The sequence below is a fragment of the Macaca mulatta genome, chromosome 16, assembly GCF_049350105.2.
Source record: "Macaca mulatta isolate MMU2019108-1 chromosome 16, T2T-MMU8v2.0, whole genome shotgun sequence".
NCBI lineage: Eukaryota > Metazoa > Chordata > Mammalia > Primates > Cercopithecidae > Macaca > Macaca mulatta.
Window position 1 is genome coordinate 63,138,047 of NC_133421.1, and position 17,666 is coordinate 63,155,712.

Consider the following 17,666-nt stretch of genomic DNA (forward strand, 5'->3'; position numbering starts at 1 on the left):
CCTGACCTCAGGTGATTCACCACCTTCGCCTCCCAAAGTGCTGGGATTGCTGGCGTGAGCCATCACGCCCCACCACCTAGCTAATTTTTGTATATATATATATAATTTTTTTGAGATGGAGTTTCACTCTTCTTGCCCAGGCTGGAGTGCAATGGTGCCATCTCGGCTCACTGCAACTTCCGCCTCCCAGGTTCAAGCGATTCTCCTGCCTCAGCCTCCCTAGTAGCTGGGATTACAGGCATGTGCCACCACGCCTGGCTAATTTTGTATTTTTAGTAGAGACGGGCTTTCTCCATGTTGGTCAGGCTGGTCTTGAACTCCCAACCTCAGGTGATCCGCCTGCCTCAGCCTCCCAAAGTGCTGGGATTACAAGCATGAGCCACCGCGCCGGGCCATTAATTTTTGTATTATTATTATTATTTTTTATTATTATTTTAAGATGGAGTCTTGCTCTGTTGCCCAGGCTGGAGTGCAGTGGCGTGATCTTGGCTCACTGCAACCTCTGTCTTCTGGGTTTACAGGTGCGCACCACCATGCCCAGCTAATTTTTATATTTTTTCTAGAGACAGGGTTTCACCAGGCTGGTCTTGAACTCCTGACCTCATGTGATTTGCCTGCCTTGGTCTCCAAAAGTGCTGGGATTACAGGCGTGAGTAATTTTTGTATTTTTAGTAGAAACAGGGTTTCACCATGTTGGCCAGGCTGGTCTCAAAATCCTGACCTCTAGTGATCCTCCCGCCTTGGCCTCCCAAAGTGCTGAGATTACAGGGGTGAGCCACCATGCCTGGCCCCATCCCAATTATTTTCATCCGCTATTATTTATGCTTCTTTTTTTCCCCTCAAGACATGGTTTCACTCCAATTTCCCAGGCTGGCATGCAGTGTTGTGATCTTGACTCACTGCAACCTCTGCCTCCTGGGCTCAAGCGATTCTTCTGCCTCAGCCTCCAATTAGCTGGGATTACAAGCACATGCCACCAGGCCTGGCTAATTTTTATATTTTTTATAGAGACAGGGTTTTGCTATGTTGGCCAAACTGGTCTTGAACTCCTGAGCTCAAGTTATCAGCCCACTTTGGCCTCCCAAGCTGGGAGGATTACAGCCATGAGCCACCAGGACTGGCCTTATCTGTCCTTTAAAGTAACAAAACAGTGGGGGGATATATTACCATATTTTTCCTCCAGCTAATTTTCTTTTTCATTTTCCTTTAGTTTCCACATACAGCAATGGATCTAGCTAATTATATAAATTATATATTTTATTATTTTATCTATTTCTGAGACAGAGTCTCACTCTGTCGCCCAGGCTGCAGTGCAGTGGAGCCATCTAGGCTCACTGCAGCCACCGCCTCCTAGGTTCAAGCGATTCTCCTGCCTCAGCCCCCAGAGTAGCTGGGAGTACAGGCACCCATCACCACACCCAGCTAATTTTTGTATTTTTAGTAGAGATAGGTGTTTCACCATGTTGGCCAGGCTGATATGGAACTCCTGACCTCAGGTGATCCACCTGCCTTGGCCTCTCAAATTGTTGGGACTACAGGCGTGAGCTTCTGCGCCCGGCCGAGATGGAGTGTTTTTTGTGTTTTTTTTTTTTTTTGAGACAGTATCTCGCTCTGTCGTCCAGGCTGGAGTGCAGTGGCGCAATCTTGGCTCACTGCAAGGTCCCCTCCTGGATTCACGCCATTCTCCTGCCTCAGCCTCCCAAGCAGCTGGGACTACAGGCGCCTGCCACCAAGCCCGGCTAAATTTTTTTATGTATTTTTAGTAGAGATGGGGTTTTACCGTGTTAGCCAGGATGGTCTTGATCTCCTGACCTCGTGATCTGCCCGCCTTGGCCTCCCAAAGTGCTGGGGTAACAGGTGTGAGCCACTGGGCCCAGCTTGTTTTGTTTTTTTCATAGAGACAGTCTTGCCCAGGCTGGAGTGCAGTGGTCTGATCATTGCTCACTGCAGCCTTGACCTCCTGGTCTCAAGTGATCCTCCCACCTCAGCCTCCAGAGTAGCTGAGACTAAAGGTGCACACCACCACACTCAGCCAATTTTTTGTGTGCCTGTAGCTAGACTTGATTGCTCATCTCAGCCTCCAGAGTAGCTGGGATAATGGGCATGCTCCACTAGGTCTTGTAGTGAATTTACTATTTTTTATATTTACTACTCTTTTTATTATGAAAGTATATGTTTTACTGTTCAAGTTCCAAGCTCCTATAAATCAGATCTGATATCTTGAATCCATTCTATTAAAACTTTTACCTAGAAAGAACTTGCAGGTAAATGATGACAAAGGAAAAGTATATATAAATCTGGCTGGGCGCAATGGCTCACATCTGTAATCCCAGCACTTTGGAAGGCCGAGCGGGGCGGAACACCTGAGGTTGGGAGTTGGAGACCAGCCTGATCAACATGGAGAAACCCCGTCTCTACTAAAAATACACAATTAGCCAGGCGTGGTGTTGCATGCCTGTAATTCCACCTACTTGGGAGGCTGAGGCAGGAGAATCGCTAGGACCCAGGAGGCGGAGGTTGCAGTGAGCTGAGATTGCCCCACTGCACTCCAGCCTGGGCACAAGAGCAAAACTCGGTCTCAAAATAAAAAACACTAAAAAAAAGTCTGGGCACGGTGGCTCACGCCTGTAATCCCAGCACTTTGGGAGGCCGAGATGGGCGGATCACAAGGTCAGGAGATCGAGACCATCCTGGCTAACACGGTGAAACCCCGTCTCTACTAAAAATACAAAAATTAGCCGGGCACGGTGGCAGGCGCCTGTAGTCCCAGCTACTTGGGAGGCTGAGGCAGGAGAAGGGCGTGAACCCGAGAGGCGGAGCTTGCAGTGAGTGGAGATCTCAGCGACAGAGTGAGACTCCGTCTCAAAAAAAAAAAACAACAAAAAAAACCACTAAAAAAAAGATACAAAAATTAGCCGAGTGTGGTGGTGGGCACCTGTAGTCACAGGTACTTGGGAGGCTGAGGCAGGAGAATCGCTAGGACCCAGGAGGCGGAGGTTGCAGGGAGCTGAGATTGCACCACTGCACTCTAGCTTGGGCAATAAGAACCCAGGAGTCTCTTGGATCCCAGGAGCGAGACAGAGTCTGGCTGGCTCACTGCAACCTCCGCCACTGCAACCTCTGCCTCTTGGGTTCAAGCAATTCTCCTGCCCCAGCCTGCCGAGTAACTGGGACTACAGGCATGTGTCACCACGCCCAGCTAATTTTTTATTTTTAGTAGAGATGAGATTTCACCATATTGGCCAGGCTGGTCTTGAACTCCTCATCTCAGGTGATCAGCCCATCTCGGCCTTCCAAAGTGCTGGGATTACAGGTGTGAGCCACCATGCCCAGCTGACAAAGGAAAACATTTAGTGAAATGTAAATATCAAGCTTTTAATCCAAGTCAAAAAAAATCTCCAGGCTGGGCGCGGTAGCTCAAGCCTGTAATCCCAGCACTTTGGGAGGCCGAGACGGGTGGATCACGAGGTCAGGAGATCGAGACCATCCTGGCTAACACAGTGAAACCCCGTCTCTACTAAAAAATACAAAAAAACTAGCCGGGTGAGGTGGCGGGTGCCTGTAGTCCCAGCTACTCAGGAGGCTGAGGCAGGAGAATGGCGTAAACCCGGGAGGTGGAGCTTGCAGTGAGCAGAGATCCGGCCACTGCACTCCAGCCTGGGCAACAGAGCGAGACTCCGTCTCAAAAAAAAAAAAAAAAAAAATCTCCAAAGCATAAAATATGAGGTGGGATGCAGTGGCTCACACTTGTAATTGCAGCCCTTTGAAGGCCACAGCAGGAGGATTCCGAGTCCAGCAGTTCAAGGTTATAGTGAGCTTCGATGGTGTCACTGCACTCCAGCCTTGGTGACAGAGCAAAACTGTCTCAGAAAAGATAAAATTCAAAAATAGCAGTGATTAAGGGTAATACATAAGGATCATATATTGCCATAATATATAAAAATATAAAAAGTGGGCCTAGGGGCTTGTCACACTAAAGCTGACTTGAAATTGACCATACTCAGGGATGTTATGGTCTAACTTTCTCAAACTAGAGATTTAATACTTTTTTTTCCTTTCCCCCAAGACAGAGTTTCGCTCTTTGTTGCCCAGGCTGGAGTGCAATTGCAGGATCTCGGCTCACTGCAACCTCCACCTCCAGGGTTCAAGCGATTCTCCTGCCTCAGCCTCCCAAGTAGCTGGGATTACAGCATGCACCACTACGCCTGGCTAATTTTGTATTTAGTAGAGATGGGGTTTCAACATGTTGGACAGGCTGGTCTCGATCTCCTGACCTCAGATGATCCACCCACCTCAGCCTCCCAAAGTGCTGGGATTATAGGCGTGAACTACCGCGCCCAGCCAAGATTTAATTCTTCTAAAACCAAGACTGGTTCAGTCTAGACAGGGTACTGGTTCTCAATCTTGGGTGTACCTTGAAATCTCCTGGGAGCTTCACAATTCTGGTGTCTGAGTCCTATTCTGCAGTCTGACATAATTGGTCTAGGGTATGAACTGGAAACATTTTCAAAAGCTCCAGGTTAGAACAACTCCTCTCTAGGTCTGGTACCTTCCATAAACTAGTCATAAGACATTAAGGGTAGTTCTTTTTGATACCAAATGGAGCTTGTATTATACCTAACTTACAGGCAGAGACATTTATGGCTGAGTATTTGCAGATACAGATATATGAACACAAACCTCAATCTAAAAACCCTAGTTAGTCCACTTCCCCCCAAATTATTGTTCTAAACGAGTATCCATTTTTCCCAGACACTGGGTATCACCTAAATCAACTCTTACAGAGTTTAGAAACAAATGCTAACCTTAAGACCAAGTGCCTTTATTAACAGGGCTTTATGCCTGTTCAGTTGGCAAAATTTTATCATTCTTCCATTCTCAAACTAGAGCTTGGAACATAAATTACACAATCATCCTGTTTGTCACAACATTTTCATAACAAAATACCTGTACGTACCATCAACTTAATCATCTTCCACTATGACAGTAAACCTACATGGCAATTACTGTTGTTTTACAAATTTACTCCAAACCTGTTAACTGCTAAAATGTACATATACAGGCTCCCATTAACATCAATCCTCAAAATCCCTGTGTGTCCAGGATCTAACTATACAGTCCATCTTAACTTCAATGCCTTTTTTTTTGTGGGGGGTGGGGAACAGAATCTTGCCCTGTCACCCAGGCTAGAGTGCAATGGCATGATCTCCACTCGCTGCAATCTCCACCTCTCAGGTTCCAGCAATTCTCTCAGTAGCTGAGATTACAGGTGTGCACAATGCCCAGCTAACTTTTGTATTTTTAGTAGAGAAGTTTTCACCATGTTGGTCAACCTGGTCTCGAATACATGACCTCATGATCTGCCTGCTTTGGCCTCCCAAAGTGTTGGGATTACAGGCGCGAGCCACAGCGTCGTCATTTCAATGCCTTTCTCACTGCAGGAGAAGCTATCTTGTATAGCCAGTCATCAAGCGGTATCTACTATTATTTTTGGGACTCAAAACCCGAATACTTTTTGAAGCCAAAATTAAATACAGCAATTGGAAAATGCCAAAAGTCTGCAAACTCACAAAAAAGCAAGGATTGTTTAAAAAAAAAAAAAAAAAGCGCAGTGTTTCCATTTCACAAAAGCAACGGTCAGGGGTCAGGTCATGTCAAAAAGATTGTAGAGGCCGGGATGGGCAGATCACTTGAGATCAGGAGTTTGAGTCCAGTTTGGCTAACATGGTGAAACCGCATCTCCACCAAAAATACAAAAATTAGCCAGGCATGATGGCAGGTGCCTGTAATCCCAGCTACTTGGGAGGCTGAGGCAGGAGAATTACTTGAACCCTGGAAGTGGAGGTTGCAGCGAGCCAAGATCTCACCACTGCACTCCAGCCTCGGTGACAGAGTGAGACTCTGGGGAAAAAAAAAAAAAGGCGTAGAAGTGAACAGGGAGGCAAGCACTGCAAACACTTTTTAATGGGTTTAAAATTTTTATTTTTTACAAATATACTGGAGAATCATGCAATGCTGCCAGCATTGGATGCAATCCGGGGCCACAAGTCTGCACACTCCTTTGCTACTGGTCCTGTAATGGCGGAACCTGCATTAAAAAACAAAACAAAACAAAAAACATGTGGGGGACAGGTTAAGACATCATCAAACACAGAGGATCCTTGGCCTGTACTTCTAGACAATCCACCCAACCTCAGAGACCTAAGGAACAAGCCAGACTGAGTTCCTACCTTTCATCTCGCCTTTATTGTTCACTATGACCCCTGCATTATCTTCAAAATAAAGAAACACGCCATCTTTTCTACGGTATGACTTTCGTTGTCGAATGACCACTGCTGGATGTACTGAGAGAAGAGAAAAAGACAGCAGTCATTAACCTGTCAAGTCGCAACGCCACCACAAAAGCAGTTGCCAGCTAGACAGAATGTACTGTCAGTGTTTGAGATAGTATAAATATCAATCAATCTTTAAGGTGATCCTCCCACCTCAGCCTCTCCAGTATCTTGGACTACAGGTGCTCACCACCATGCCCAGATTTTTTTTTTTTACTCCCAAAGTGCTGGGAGTATAGGCATGAACCACAACCATCTATTCACATCTTAAAATCAAAGCTGCCAGTATTTTCTCGCAAGTGTAAAACTCTCAGGAGGACAATTATCCTTGCCTATGCCTTTTCCAACTTCACCTCACAGGTGGGTTATTAAGATCCCAGTATCACTGACTTGGGATGTAGAAATGGGACCTGGGACCCCCAACTGCTCCCAGTCCTGGCAATGAGCAGAGACCAAGCTATTCAGATTTATACTGGAAAACAGTTGGAATTCCAGGGCCCAAACACCAGGCTTTATGTTTTACTTTTAATGTTTTACTTTCCAGTGTCATAAGTAACTTTTACACCCATCTGTACTAAAGTGAAAAAGATGCTTTTCCCAACTTTCAAAATCAAGTATCACTACACAGTAAAATATAATGCTTGTGAAGAACTATTGTAGAGTCAGACACACCTGGATTCAAATCTTCACTGATACTAGCGTGGGGTCCTTACACAGAATTTTTATAATGACAGGAAGACTATACAAAAAATAGATAAGTCTAACCAAGTTAGCAATGGGACACACATGAGGCAGCCAATACTTACTGACCCTCCTCTACTTATAAACCATTAAATGCTCACAAATTCATCAAGTAGACAAATAGACCTGGCCCTTTTGCACATTTCTGTGCTTGTTATTTATTAAGTTCCAAGGGGAGGGGATGTATTCATTTAGCAGAAACAAGGACCAAAAAAGACATTAACAGAATTGGATACTCACAGCTCGTTTTAAAACTGAAGTGTTCTGAGCTCTGGTCTGTCCCACCACTGACTGAGACCAACAATCCACTCTCCTGCCATCTCATCTACAAAGTGATGGCCATTTGCTCTGCTCTTCTCTAACAGCTCCCTGGGCCACCAATCAGACCCAGGAAGTGTTCTGAGAAGAGGAAAAAGCCCATGCAATTGCTGAATCACAAGCACAGTGCTACCAAGCCCTCAAGTGGCTATTAATGGTAAACAAAAAAAGATTTCTAACCCAAAGGTTAAAAATCTACTGGAGAGCATCGTGGGGTGGATACAGGAATAGGAGTAACTGTAACACATGGCTAACAAATCAACATCATATTTGTAACTCAAGGGATGGCCATGAACTCTTTAGAAGAGCAAGACATCCCAGGGTAGAGACAGACTAGGCAGGCACAGGAAAAAACTGCAAGAGCTGAAGTTAAAATGCATCAAATACCAGAAGTTCTAAAGCCGGACAGGACACAAACTGCAAGTATTTTGAGGCCTCCCCCTTTAAATCATACAGCTGACAGGAAAACTTATGAGGGGGTAGCCTGAGATTAAGTAATGAGCAATTAGCTGGGTGTGGTGGCGCACACCTATGATCCCAGCTCCTCGGCAGGCTGAGGCAGGGCAATCACTTGAGCCTGGGAAGTGGAGGTTGCAGTGAACAGAAAGATATGTGCCACTGCACTGCAGCCTGGGCAACAGAGTGAGATTACATCTCAAAAATAAATAAATAAAAATAAAATAATGAGCAGCTTCTCGTTTTCATTTTCTAATTTTTTTTTTTTTTTTTGAGAACCCAGGAGGCAGAGGTTGCAGTCAGCCAAGATCGTGCCATTGCACTCTCCAGTGTGGGCTGAGCGACAGAGGGAGACCCATCTCAAAAAATAAATAAATAAATAAATCTAAAGTATGGAAATGACAAGATGATGGTCCCCCCTCCAACATAATATGAACAAAAACTTAAGATACTTATCTCACATTGCCTCTCAATGGAAAACAACCTTGAGGCCTTGAAAACTGATCCATTTTCCAATAAAGGAAAGAGTCCCCCCACTACTTATCAGTGTTAAGGTGGGCTCAGTGTTTACTCACCCTTTTTTCTGAGCTCTGGTTTGCCTTTCTTGACTGTGGCCATCACCATGTCACCCACACCAGCAGCGGGAAGTCTGTTCAGCCGTCCCTTGATCCCCTTCACGGAGATGATATACAGGTTTTTGGCTCCTACAAATCAATGTAAATAAAAATGAAAAATGTTGAGGGCCCATCAGGCCGTTCCATCAGTATTACATTTCCCAAACACTTCCAAAGTCCCTCCCTCCACTGACTGCCCAAGCAGTTAGTCCTCAAGAACGCCTTGTCACACCACCGATTGAAGCAAACAACACAACATGTTGCCACTTCACCCAAAAGCGATGTTTTCACTCTCCCCTTTCTTGACGGCTCAATAGGTCATTAGGCACAGGCCCATTGAGTGCTTTTAAAAGGGGGAGTATAGCAACCTGCAGTCAAAGACCTCACCTGTGTTGTCAGCACAATTGATCACAGCTCCTACCGGAAGACCCAACGAAATCCGGAATTTCGCACCAGAGGACCCACCACGTCCTGTGGATATAAAGGGAAGGTAAACAGGATAAAGAGATCACTATCTAGACATGGTTCGCAGTTCCCCCTCATACTCTTAAACTGTAATTCACCGCACATACTTTGACAGATGGTATGCTATAGATTAGCTCGCTCGGATTTTACTTATGCCCTCCCCGTGTGCCACCCGATTCTCACGGAAAGTAGCCTATTTCTCACTATTACCACTCTGACATCGAAATTAAGGAACCTAGACGACTCAGCCCTTGTTCCAACTTTCGCAAAACGCAATTGCTCCTGCAAAGCATAAGACCGCAGAGGTCGCGCAAACCAGGGCCTAATCCAGTCTAACTTCAACCCCAATACGATAGCCCTATTCGCAGAGCGATCTCGCGGGATCCAGACTATATTCATGTCGGGATCCTGCTATGTCAACTCTCCAGCACCCCACTGCCACTTTCGAGGGCCCTGGCAGTGCTCTTGCGATGGCCTGGCTCTCCCTCTCCGGCCTGAAGGAGAGCAAAGCGCCCCAGCTGCCTAGGGCCACCGCTCCTGACGAATCCGCCAGCCACTGCACGACAGATGGTGGAGGATCCTCCAGAAGCAAAACCTCACCTCGCTTCGACATCTTGAACGCCGGAAAAAAGAAAAAAGGAAGTTGATTCAAAGGACGCTGGGATATGAACTTTGACGCCCCGCCCACCTTCGTCACGTGGCCGGAGCTAAAAACTCTGCCTCTTCCGCCTCTGGGCGCTGCCTTATTGCGTATTAAGTTCACGACGTTACTTTGAGCCCTCTCTGAAGTGGGCGTTGAAGTAGAAGCGCAAGAGATAGGAAATCTCTTCTCCAGGAGCTTAAGAGTAGTTAGGGACATGGAAGCAGTGATTTGTTAACTTGCTCACGACCTCTTTTGACAACTTAATACGTGCCAGGCACTTATCTGCACACTAGAGAATAGGAATTAAAACACGGTTTGTGCCGTGTGGGGGTTCCCAAAGAAACAAAGACAGTGGGGGAGGGGGGAGAACCAGCTCCAAACGGTTTCGTTGAATGTAATACAATTGAGAAGTGCTACAGATCATTCCATCTATGTGTTCTTGGTACCATACTATTCTGTATTTTACATATACAGTATTGCTCTGTTTATTGACCCGCCCCCCCCCCCACACACACACACACAGTTGTTTTTTGTTTTTTTTTTCTTTTTTTTGAGACGGAGTCTCGCTCTTGCCCAGGCTGGAGTATAGTGGCGCGCTCTCAGCTCGCTGCAACCTCCGTCTCCCGGGTTCAAGCAGTTCTCTGTCTCAGCCTCAGAGTAGCTGAGACCACAGGCGCCCACCACAACGCTGGGCTAATTTTTGTATTTTTAGTAGAGATGGGGTTTCGCCATGTTGGCCAGGCTGGTCTCGAATTTCTAACCTCAAGTGATCTGCCCGCCTTGGCCTCTCAAAGTGCTGGGATTGCAGGCGTGAGCCCCCGCGCCAGGCCACTTGCTCCTTTCACAGCTTCAGCCGCCCCTTTCTTCTGGGTTCTTCCCGTGCCACGATGCATTCATTCAAATACTTACTGAGCTCCTACTTTGTAGCAGGTTCTGTCCAGGGCGTACAGCGGATTACATCAGACAACAAAATGGATCAATATTGTTGTCCTTATGGAGCTTACATTCTGCTGGGGTGCAGGTGGAGGAGGATATTAGACACTAAACAAAAGATATAATAAATAATTGCAGTATGTAGTATGTTAGATGGGGATAAGTATTATAAAAATATAAATAGTATCGCTTCTTGGCCTTTTGGCCAAGATCAAGTGTAAAATACAAATAGTGGCCGGGCCTGGTGGCTCACGCTTGTAATCCCAGCACTTTGGGAGGCCGAGGCGGGTGGATCACGAGGTCAGGAGATTGAGACAAGCCTGGCCAACACAGTGAAACCCCGTCTCTACTAAAAATACAAAAATTATCTGGGCGTGGTGGCACGCGCCTGTAATCCCAGCTACAGCTACTCGGGAGGCTGAGGCAGGAGAATCGCTGGAACCCGGGGGGCGGAGGTGGCAGGGAGCCGAGATCGCTCTACTGCACTCCAACCTGGGCGACAGAGCTAGACTCCGTCTCAAAAAATATATATATAAATAGCTCTTTGAGAAAGACGCCGTCGTAGGTGTTGCGGATCGCCAATCCTTACGCTCCTGCTCCCGGCTCACCGCTGTTAGCTCTCGCCCAGGAACCAGTGGGTCAGGAAGCCGCGCAGTAGCCATGGATTTTAAGGATACCGGAAAAACACCCATGGAGGCGGAGGCGGCAGTTCACGAATTCGAGTCACTTTAACGAGCTGCACCATAAAATCCCTGGAGTAGGTGTGTGCTGACTTGATCAGAGGAGCAAAGGAAAAGAATCTCAAAGTGAAAGGACCAGTTCGAATGTCTGCCAAGACTTTGAGAATCACTACAAGAAAAACTCTTTGTGGTGAAGGTTCTAAGACATGGGATCGTTTCCACGTGAGAATCCGCAAGCGACTCTTTGACTTGCACAGTCCTTCTGAGATTGTTAAGCAGGTTACTTCCATCAGTATTGAGCCAGGAGTTGAGGTGGAAGTCGCCACTGCAGATGCTTAAGTCAACTATTTTAGTAAATTGACTACCAGGTTTTTTGTTTTCTTTTTTCTTTTGAGACAGAGTTTCGCTCTTGTTGCCCAGGCTGGAGTGCAGTGGCGCGGTCTTGGCTTACCGCAACCTCCACGGCCGGTATATATATATAAATCAGCTAGTGGCTGGGCGCGGTGGCTCAAGCCTGTAATCCCAGCACTTTGGGAGGCCAAGACGGGCGGATCACGAGGTCAGGAGATCGAGACCATCCTGGCTAACCCGGTGAAACCCCGTCTCTACTAAAAAATACAAAAAACTAGCCAGGCGAGGTGGCAGGGGCCTGTAGCCCCAGCTACTCGGGAGGCTGAGGCAGGAGAATGGCGTAAACCCGGGAGGCGGAGCTTGCAGTGAGTTGAGATCCGGCCACCGCACTCCAGCCTGGGCGACAGAGCGAGACTCCGTCTCAAAAAATAAAAAATAAAAAATAAAAATAAATAAATAAATCAGCTGGTAATTGGCCAGGCGCGCTGGCTGACGCCTGTTATCCCGACACTTTGGGAGGCCAAGGCAGGCAGATCACCTGAGGTCAGGAGTTCAAGACCAACATGGCCAAAATGGCTAAACCTGGTTTCTACAAAAATACAAACATTAGCCGGGCGTAGTGGCTTACGCCTGTAATCCCAGCACTTTGGGAGGCGGAGGCGGGCGGATCATGAGGTCAGAAGATCGAGACCATCCTGGCTATCACAGTGAACCGCCCTCTCCACAGAAAATACAAAAAATTAGACGGGCGTAGTGGCGGGCGCCTCTAGTCTCAGCTACTCGGGAGGCTGAGGCAGGAGAATGGCGTGAACCCGGGAGGCGGAGCTTGCAATGAGCCGAGATCTCACCACTGCACTCCAGCCTAGGCGACAGAGTGAGACTCCGTCTCAAAAAAACAAAACAAAACAAAACAAAGCAAAACAAGCAAACAAACAAACATTAGCCGGCCGTGGTGGCAGGTGCCTGTAATCCCAGCTACTCAGGAGGCCGAGGCAGGAGAATCGTTTGAACCAAAGAGGTGGAGGTTGCAGTGAGCCGAAGTCCTGCTACTGCACTCCAGCCTGGGGTATACAGCCAGGGTCCATCTCAAAAAATATATAAATAAGACCGGGCACAGTGGCTCACGCCTGTAATCCCAGAACTTTGGGAGGCCAAGGCGGTCGGATCACCTGAGGTCGGGAGTTTGAGACCAGCCTGACCAAATTGGAGAAACCCCATCTCTACTAAAAATATAAAATTAGCCTGGTGTGGTAGCACATGCCTGTAATTCCAGCTAGTCAGGAGTCTGAGGCAGGACAATCTCTTGAAACCCGGGAGGCAGAGGTTGTGGTGAGCCGAGACTGCACCATTGCACTCCAGCCTGGGCAACAGGAAAGTTTGAAACTCTGTCTCAAAAAAATAGATAAACAAAAATAGGGCCAGGGGCAGTGTCTCACGCCTGTAATTCCATCACCACTTTGGGAGGCCAAGGTGGTTGTATTACTTGAGGTCAGGAGTTCGAGACCAGCTTGCCCGAAATAGCAAAACTCTGTCTCTACTAAAAATACAGAAATTAGCCAGGCACGGTGGCTCATGCCTGTAATTCTAGCACTTTGGGAGGCCGAGGCTGGTAGAGTGCCTGAGCTCAGGAGCTGAAGACCCAGCCCAAGCAACATGGCAAAACTCTGTCTCTACTAAAAATACAAAAAATTAGCCAGGTGGCCGGGTGCGGTGGCTCAAGCCTGTAATCCCAGCACTTTGGGAGGCCGAGATGGGTGGATCACGAGGTCAGGAGATCGAGACCATCCTGCCTAACACGGTGAAACCTCGTCTCTACTAAAAAATACAAAAAACTAGCTGGGCGAGGTGGCGGACACCTGTAGTCCCAGCTACTCGGGAGGCTGAGGCAGGAGAATGGCGTGAACCTGGGAGGCGGAGCTTGCAGTGAGCTGAGATCCGGCCACTGCACTCCAGCCCGGGCTACAGAGCAAGACTCCGTCTCAAAAAAAAAAAAAAAAAAAAATTAGCCAGGTGTGGTCCATGCCTGCGGTCCCCAGCTACTCGGGAGGCTGAGGCACGAGAATCATTGGAACCCAGGAGGTGGAGGTTACAGTGAGCCGGCATTGCGCCTCTACACTCCAGCCTGGGCGACAGAGCAAGACTCTGTCTCCAAAAAACAAAAACAAACCAACCAAAATTAGCCGGCCTTGGTGGCACATGCCTATAGCCCCAGCTGTTCTGGAGGCTGAGGTGGGAGGATCTCTTGAGCCTGGAAGGCAGAGGTTGCAGTGAGCCAAGATCCCACCACTGCACTCCAGCCTGGGTGAAAAAGTGAGACCCCATCACTAAAAAAAAAAAAAAAAAGAAAGAAAGAAAAGAAAAAAAGAAAGAAGGAGAGAGAGAGAAGGAGTTGGAGGCTTCAGTGGAGGAGGAACACTTGAGGCCATGAGTTGGAGGCTTCAGAGAGCTAGGATCACACCTTTTTTATTTTTATTTTTTATTTGTTATTTATTTATTTTTTTTGAGACGGAGTCTTGCTCTGTCGCCCAAGCTGGAGTGCAGTGGCGCGATCCTGGCTCACTGCAAGCTCCGCCTCCTGGGTTCACGCCATTCTCCTGCCCCAGCTTCCCGAGTAGCTGGGACTACAGGCGCCCGCCACTGCGCCCGGCTCATTTTTTTTGTATTTTTAGTAGAGACGGGGTTTCACCATGGTCTCGATCTCCTGACCTTGTGATCCGCCCGCCTCGGCCTCCCAAAGTGCTGGGATTACAGGCGTGAGCCACCGCGCCCGGCCTATTTTTATTTTTTAGATAGGGTCTCACTCTGTTGCCCAGACTTCAGACTGGCTGATTTCAGCCTCAACCTCTCGAACTCAAGGGACCCTCCCATCACAGCCTCCCAAAGTGCTGGGATTACAGGCATGAGCCACTGTGCCTGGCCTGATCACACCTGTGAATAGCCACTGCACTCCAGTCTGGACAACACAGAGAGACCCCATTTTTCTATATACAACAAATACAGCCGGCCGCTGTGGCTCATGCCTGTAATCCCAGCACTTCGGGAGGCCAAGGCGGGCGGATAAACTGAGGTCAGGAGATCGAGACCAGCCTGGTCAACATGGCAAAACCCTATCTCTACTAAAAATACAAAAATTAGCTGGGCATGGTGGCACATTCCTATAATCCCAGCTACTTGGGAGGCTGAGGCAGGAGAATGGCTTGAAGCCGGGGAGAAGGGTTTGTGGTGGGCCAAGATCATGCCATTGCACTCCAGCCTAGGCAATAAAGAGTGAAACTCCATCTCAAAATAAATAAATAAATAAATAAATAAATAAATAAATAAATACACACACAGAAAGACAGAGAGAGAGAGAGAGAGAGAGAAAGAGAGAGAGAGGATGGTCAGTGTAGGCCTCATTAAAGATATTGACATGAAACCAGGCATAGTGGCTCACATCTGTAATCCCAACACTTTGGGAGGTTGAAGCAGGAGGATCCCTTGAGTCCAGGAGTCTGAGACCCACCTGAGCAACACAGGGAGAGTCCATCTCTACAAAACATTTAAAAATTAGCTGGTGGCACTGGGCACAGCGGCTCATGCCTATAATCCCAGCAATTTGGGAGACTGAGGCAGACAGATCATCTGAGGTCAGAAGTTTGAGACCAGCCTGCCCATCATGGTGAAACTCCATCTCTATTAAAAATACAAAAATTAGCTGGGCATGGTGGTGGGTACTTGTAATCCCAAGTACCCAGGAATCTGAGGCAGGAGAATCCCATTTGAACCCGGGAGGCAGAGGTTGCAGTGAGCCCAGATGGCGCCACTGCACTCCAGCCTGGGCAACAGAGTGAGACTCTGTCTCAAAATAAAATAAAATAACATAAGCTGGTAGCATGTGAATCTGAGGCAGGAGAATCGCTTAAACCCAGGAGTTGAGGACTGCAGTGAGCCGTGATTACCACACTGCACTCCAACCTAGGCTACAGAGGGAAACTTTGTGTCATTTTCCAATAAGAAACCCTAAGGCAGGGGTGTGCCTGAACCGAATGAATACCAGCAAGGAAGCCAGATGTGATTGGACAGGACGAGTGAAGAGCAAAGTAGTAAGAAATGCAGTCAGAAGTAATAGAAAGGTGCCTCACACCTGTAATCCCAGCACTTTGGGAGGCCAAGGCGGGTGATCACCTGAGGTCAGGAGTTCAAGACCAGCCTGGCCAACATGGTGAAACCCTGTCTCTACAAAAATACAAAAATTAGCATGCATGACGGCAGGTGCCTGTAATCCCAGCTACTCAGTGGGTTGAGGTGGGAGAATCGTGTGAACCTGGGAGGTGGAGGTTGCAGTGAGCCAAGATCATACCATTGCACTCCAGCCTAGGTGACAGAGCAAGAGCTCTGTTTCAAAAAAAGGAAGTAATGGAATGAAACCACTGTGGACTTTGGCATTGGCTGAGTGAAATAAGGAACCATTGTTTGATTTTAAGCAGAGGAAGGACATGATTTGACTAATGTGTCAGAAGGATCACTGTGGTTGAGTTGTTGAGACTAGACTGTGGGAGAGAACACAGGGATGGAAGTAAGAAGAGCCATTAGGAAGCTATTGCAGTAACCATGGGAGAAATGATGGTGGTTTGCACTAGAATGGTAGGAGCTGAGGTGATGTGTGGTCAGATTCTGGATGTGTTTCGGAGGTAGCGACAATAAAATGTGAGGTATGAAAGATAGAAATCAAAATGTCTCCAAGGCTTCAGGCCTGAGCAATTGGAAGATATCATTGCTGTCAACCAAGATGGAGAAGGCTATGGTTATAGGAGGAACAGTGTTCTTGGTTGGAACTACCACCACTGTCTCAACAAGAAAATGGGACACAATTCATTCTCTTCTCCCAGGATCCTAGATCCAGTCACCAAGGTCCATCAACTTTTTTTTTTTTTTTGAGATGGAGTCTTGCTCTGTCGCCCAGGCTGGAGTGCAGTGGCCGGATCTCAGCTCACTGCAAGCTCCGCCTCCCGGGTTTACGCCATTCTCCTGCCTCAGCCTCCCGAGTAGCTGGGACTATAGGCGCCCGCCACCTTGCCCGGCTAGTTTTTTGTATTTTTTTTTTTTTTAGTAGAGACGGGGTTTCACCGGGTTAGCCAGGATGGTCTCGATCTCCTGACCTTGTGATCCGCCCGTCTCGGCCTCCCAAAGTGCTGGGATTACAGGCTTGAGCCACCGCGCCCGGCCAGGTCCATCAACTTGACTCTGTTTCCTAAATTTTTCTGCCCATGCCTTCTAAGTTCTGCCTTTGGTTCAAAGCTATTGCATCAGCCTCTATATGGTCAGGCCATAATTTCCCACTGCTTAAAATCATGTGCCGGGCAGGCATGGTGGCTCATGCCTGTAATCCCAGCACTTTGGGAGACTGAGGCAGGCAGATTACCTGAGGTCAGGAGTTCAAGACCAGCCTGGTCAACATGGTGAAACTGTCTCTAATAAAAATACAAAAATTATCCAGGGGTGATGGCACGCACCTGTGATCCCAGCTATTCAGGAGGCTGAGCAGGAAAATTGCTTGAACCCAGGAGGCAGAGGTTGCAGTGAGCTGAGCTTGTCCCACTGCACTCCAGCCTGGGCATAGAGTGAGACTCCGTCTCAAAAATAAAACAAAACAAAACAAAAAACAAACTAACAAACAAAAAACATGTGCTGACCCTCTAGTACTTACAGAATAAAGTCCAAGTTGTTTAGCACAGCATCAAAGTCACTTGATATGGCCTACCTCTTCCCTGGCTCCATCTTCTGCCACCTTGCCTCTTATATTTCACACACCAGAAACACCAAACCACTTAGGATTTCTGGACATATGGCTTAGATTCACACTTTCTTTTTTTTTTTTTTTTGAGACGGAGTCTCGCTCTGTCACCCAGGCTGGAGTGCGGTGGCCGGATCTCAGCTCACTGCAAGCTCCGCCTCCCGGGTTCACGCCATTCTCCTGCCTCAGCCTCCCGAGTAGCTGGGACTATAGGCGCCTGCCACCTCGCCCGGCTAGTTTTTTGTATTTTTTAGTAGAGACGGGGTTTCACCGTGTTAGCCAGGATGGTCTCGATCTCCTGACCTCGTGATCCGCCCGTCTCGGCCTCCCAAAGTGCTGGGATTACAGGCGTGAGCCACC

At 47.7% G+C, this 17,666-nt stretch overlaps 1 protein-coding gene, 1 non-coding gene and 1 pseudogene across 2 annotated transcripts; 1 reads left to right on the top strand and 2 right to left on the bottom strand.

The window, feature by feature from the left end:
- Positions 1 to 5,951: 5,951 nt before the first annotated feature.
- On the bottom strand, positions 5,952 to 9,569 carry RPL23 (ribosomal protein L23). The gene is given in 5 exon segments (NM_001266209.1): positions 5,952 to 6,088; positions 6,231 to 6,344; positions 8,423 to 8,551; positions 8,849 to 8,932; positions 9,527 to 9,569. Coding segments are annotated over 5 exon segments (423 nt in total). The 5' UTR covers positions 9,540 to 9,569; the 3' UTR covers positions 5,952 to 6,005.
- LOC114673304 (small nucleolar RNA SNORA21) lies at positions 8,683 to 8,817 on the bottom strand. The gene has a single exon (XR_003724023.1). It is a non-coding gene; the product is annotated as a small nucleolar RNA SNORA21 (small nucleolar RNA).
- A 1,593-nt stretch (positions 9,570 to 11,162) lies between the features above and the next one.
- Positions 11,163 to 11,521, top strand: LOC100427644 (small ribosomal subunit protein uS10 pseudogene; annotated as a pseudogene).
- Positions 11,522 to 17,666: the final 6,145 nt, after the last annotated feature.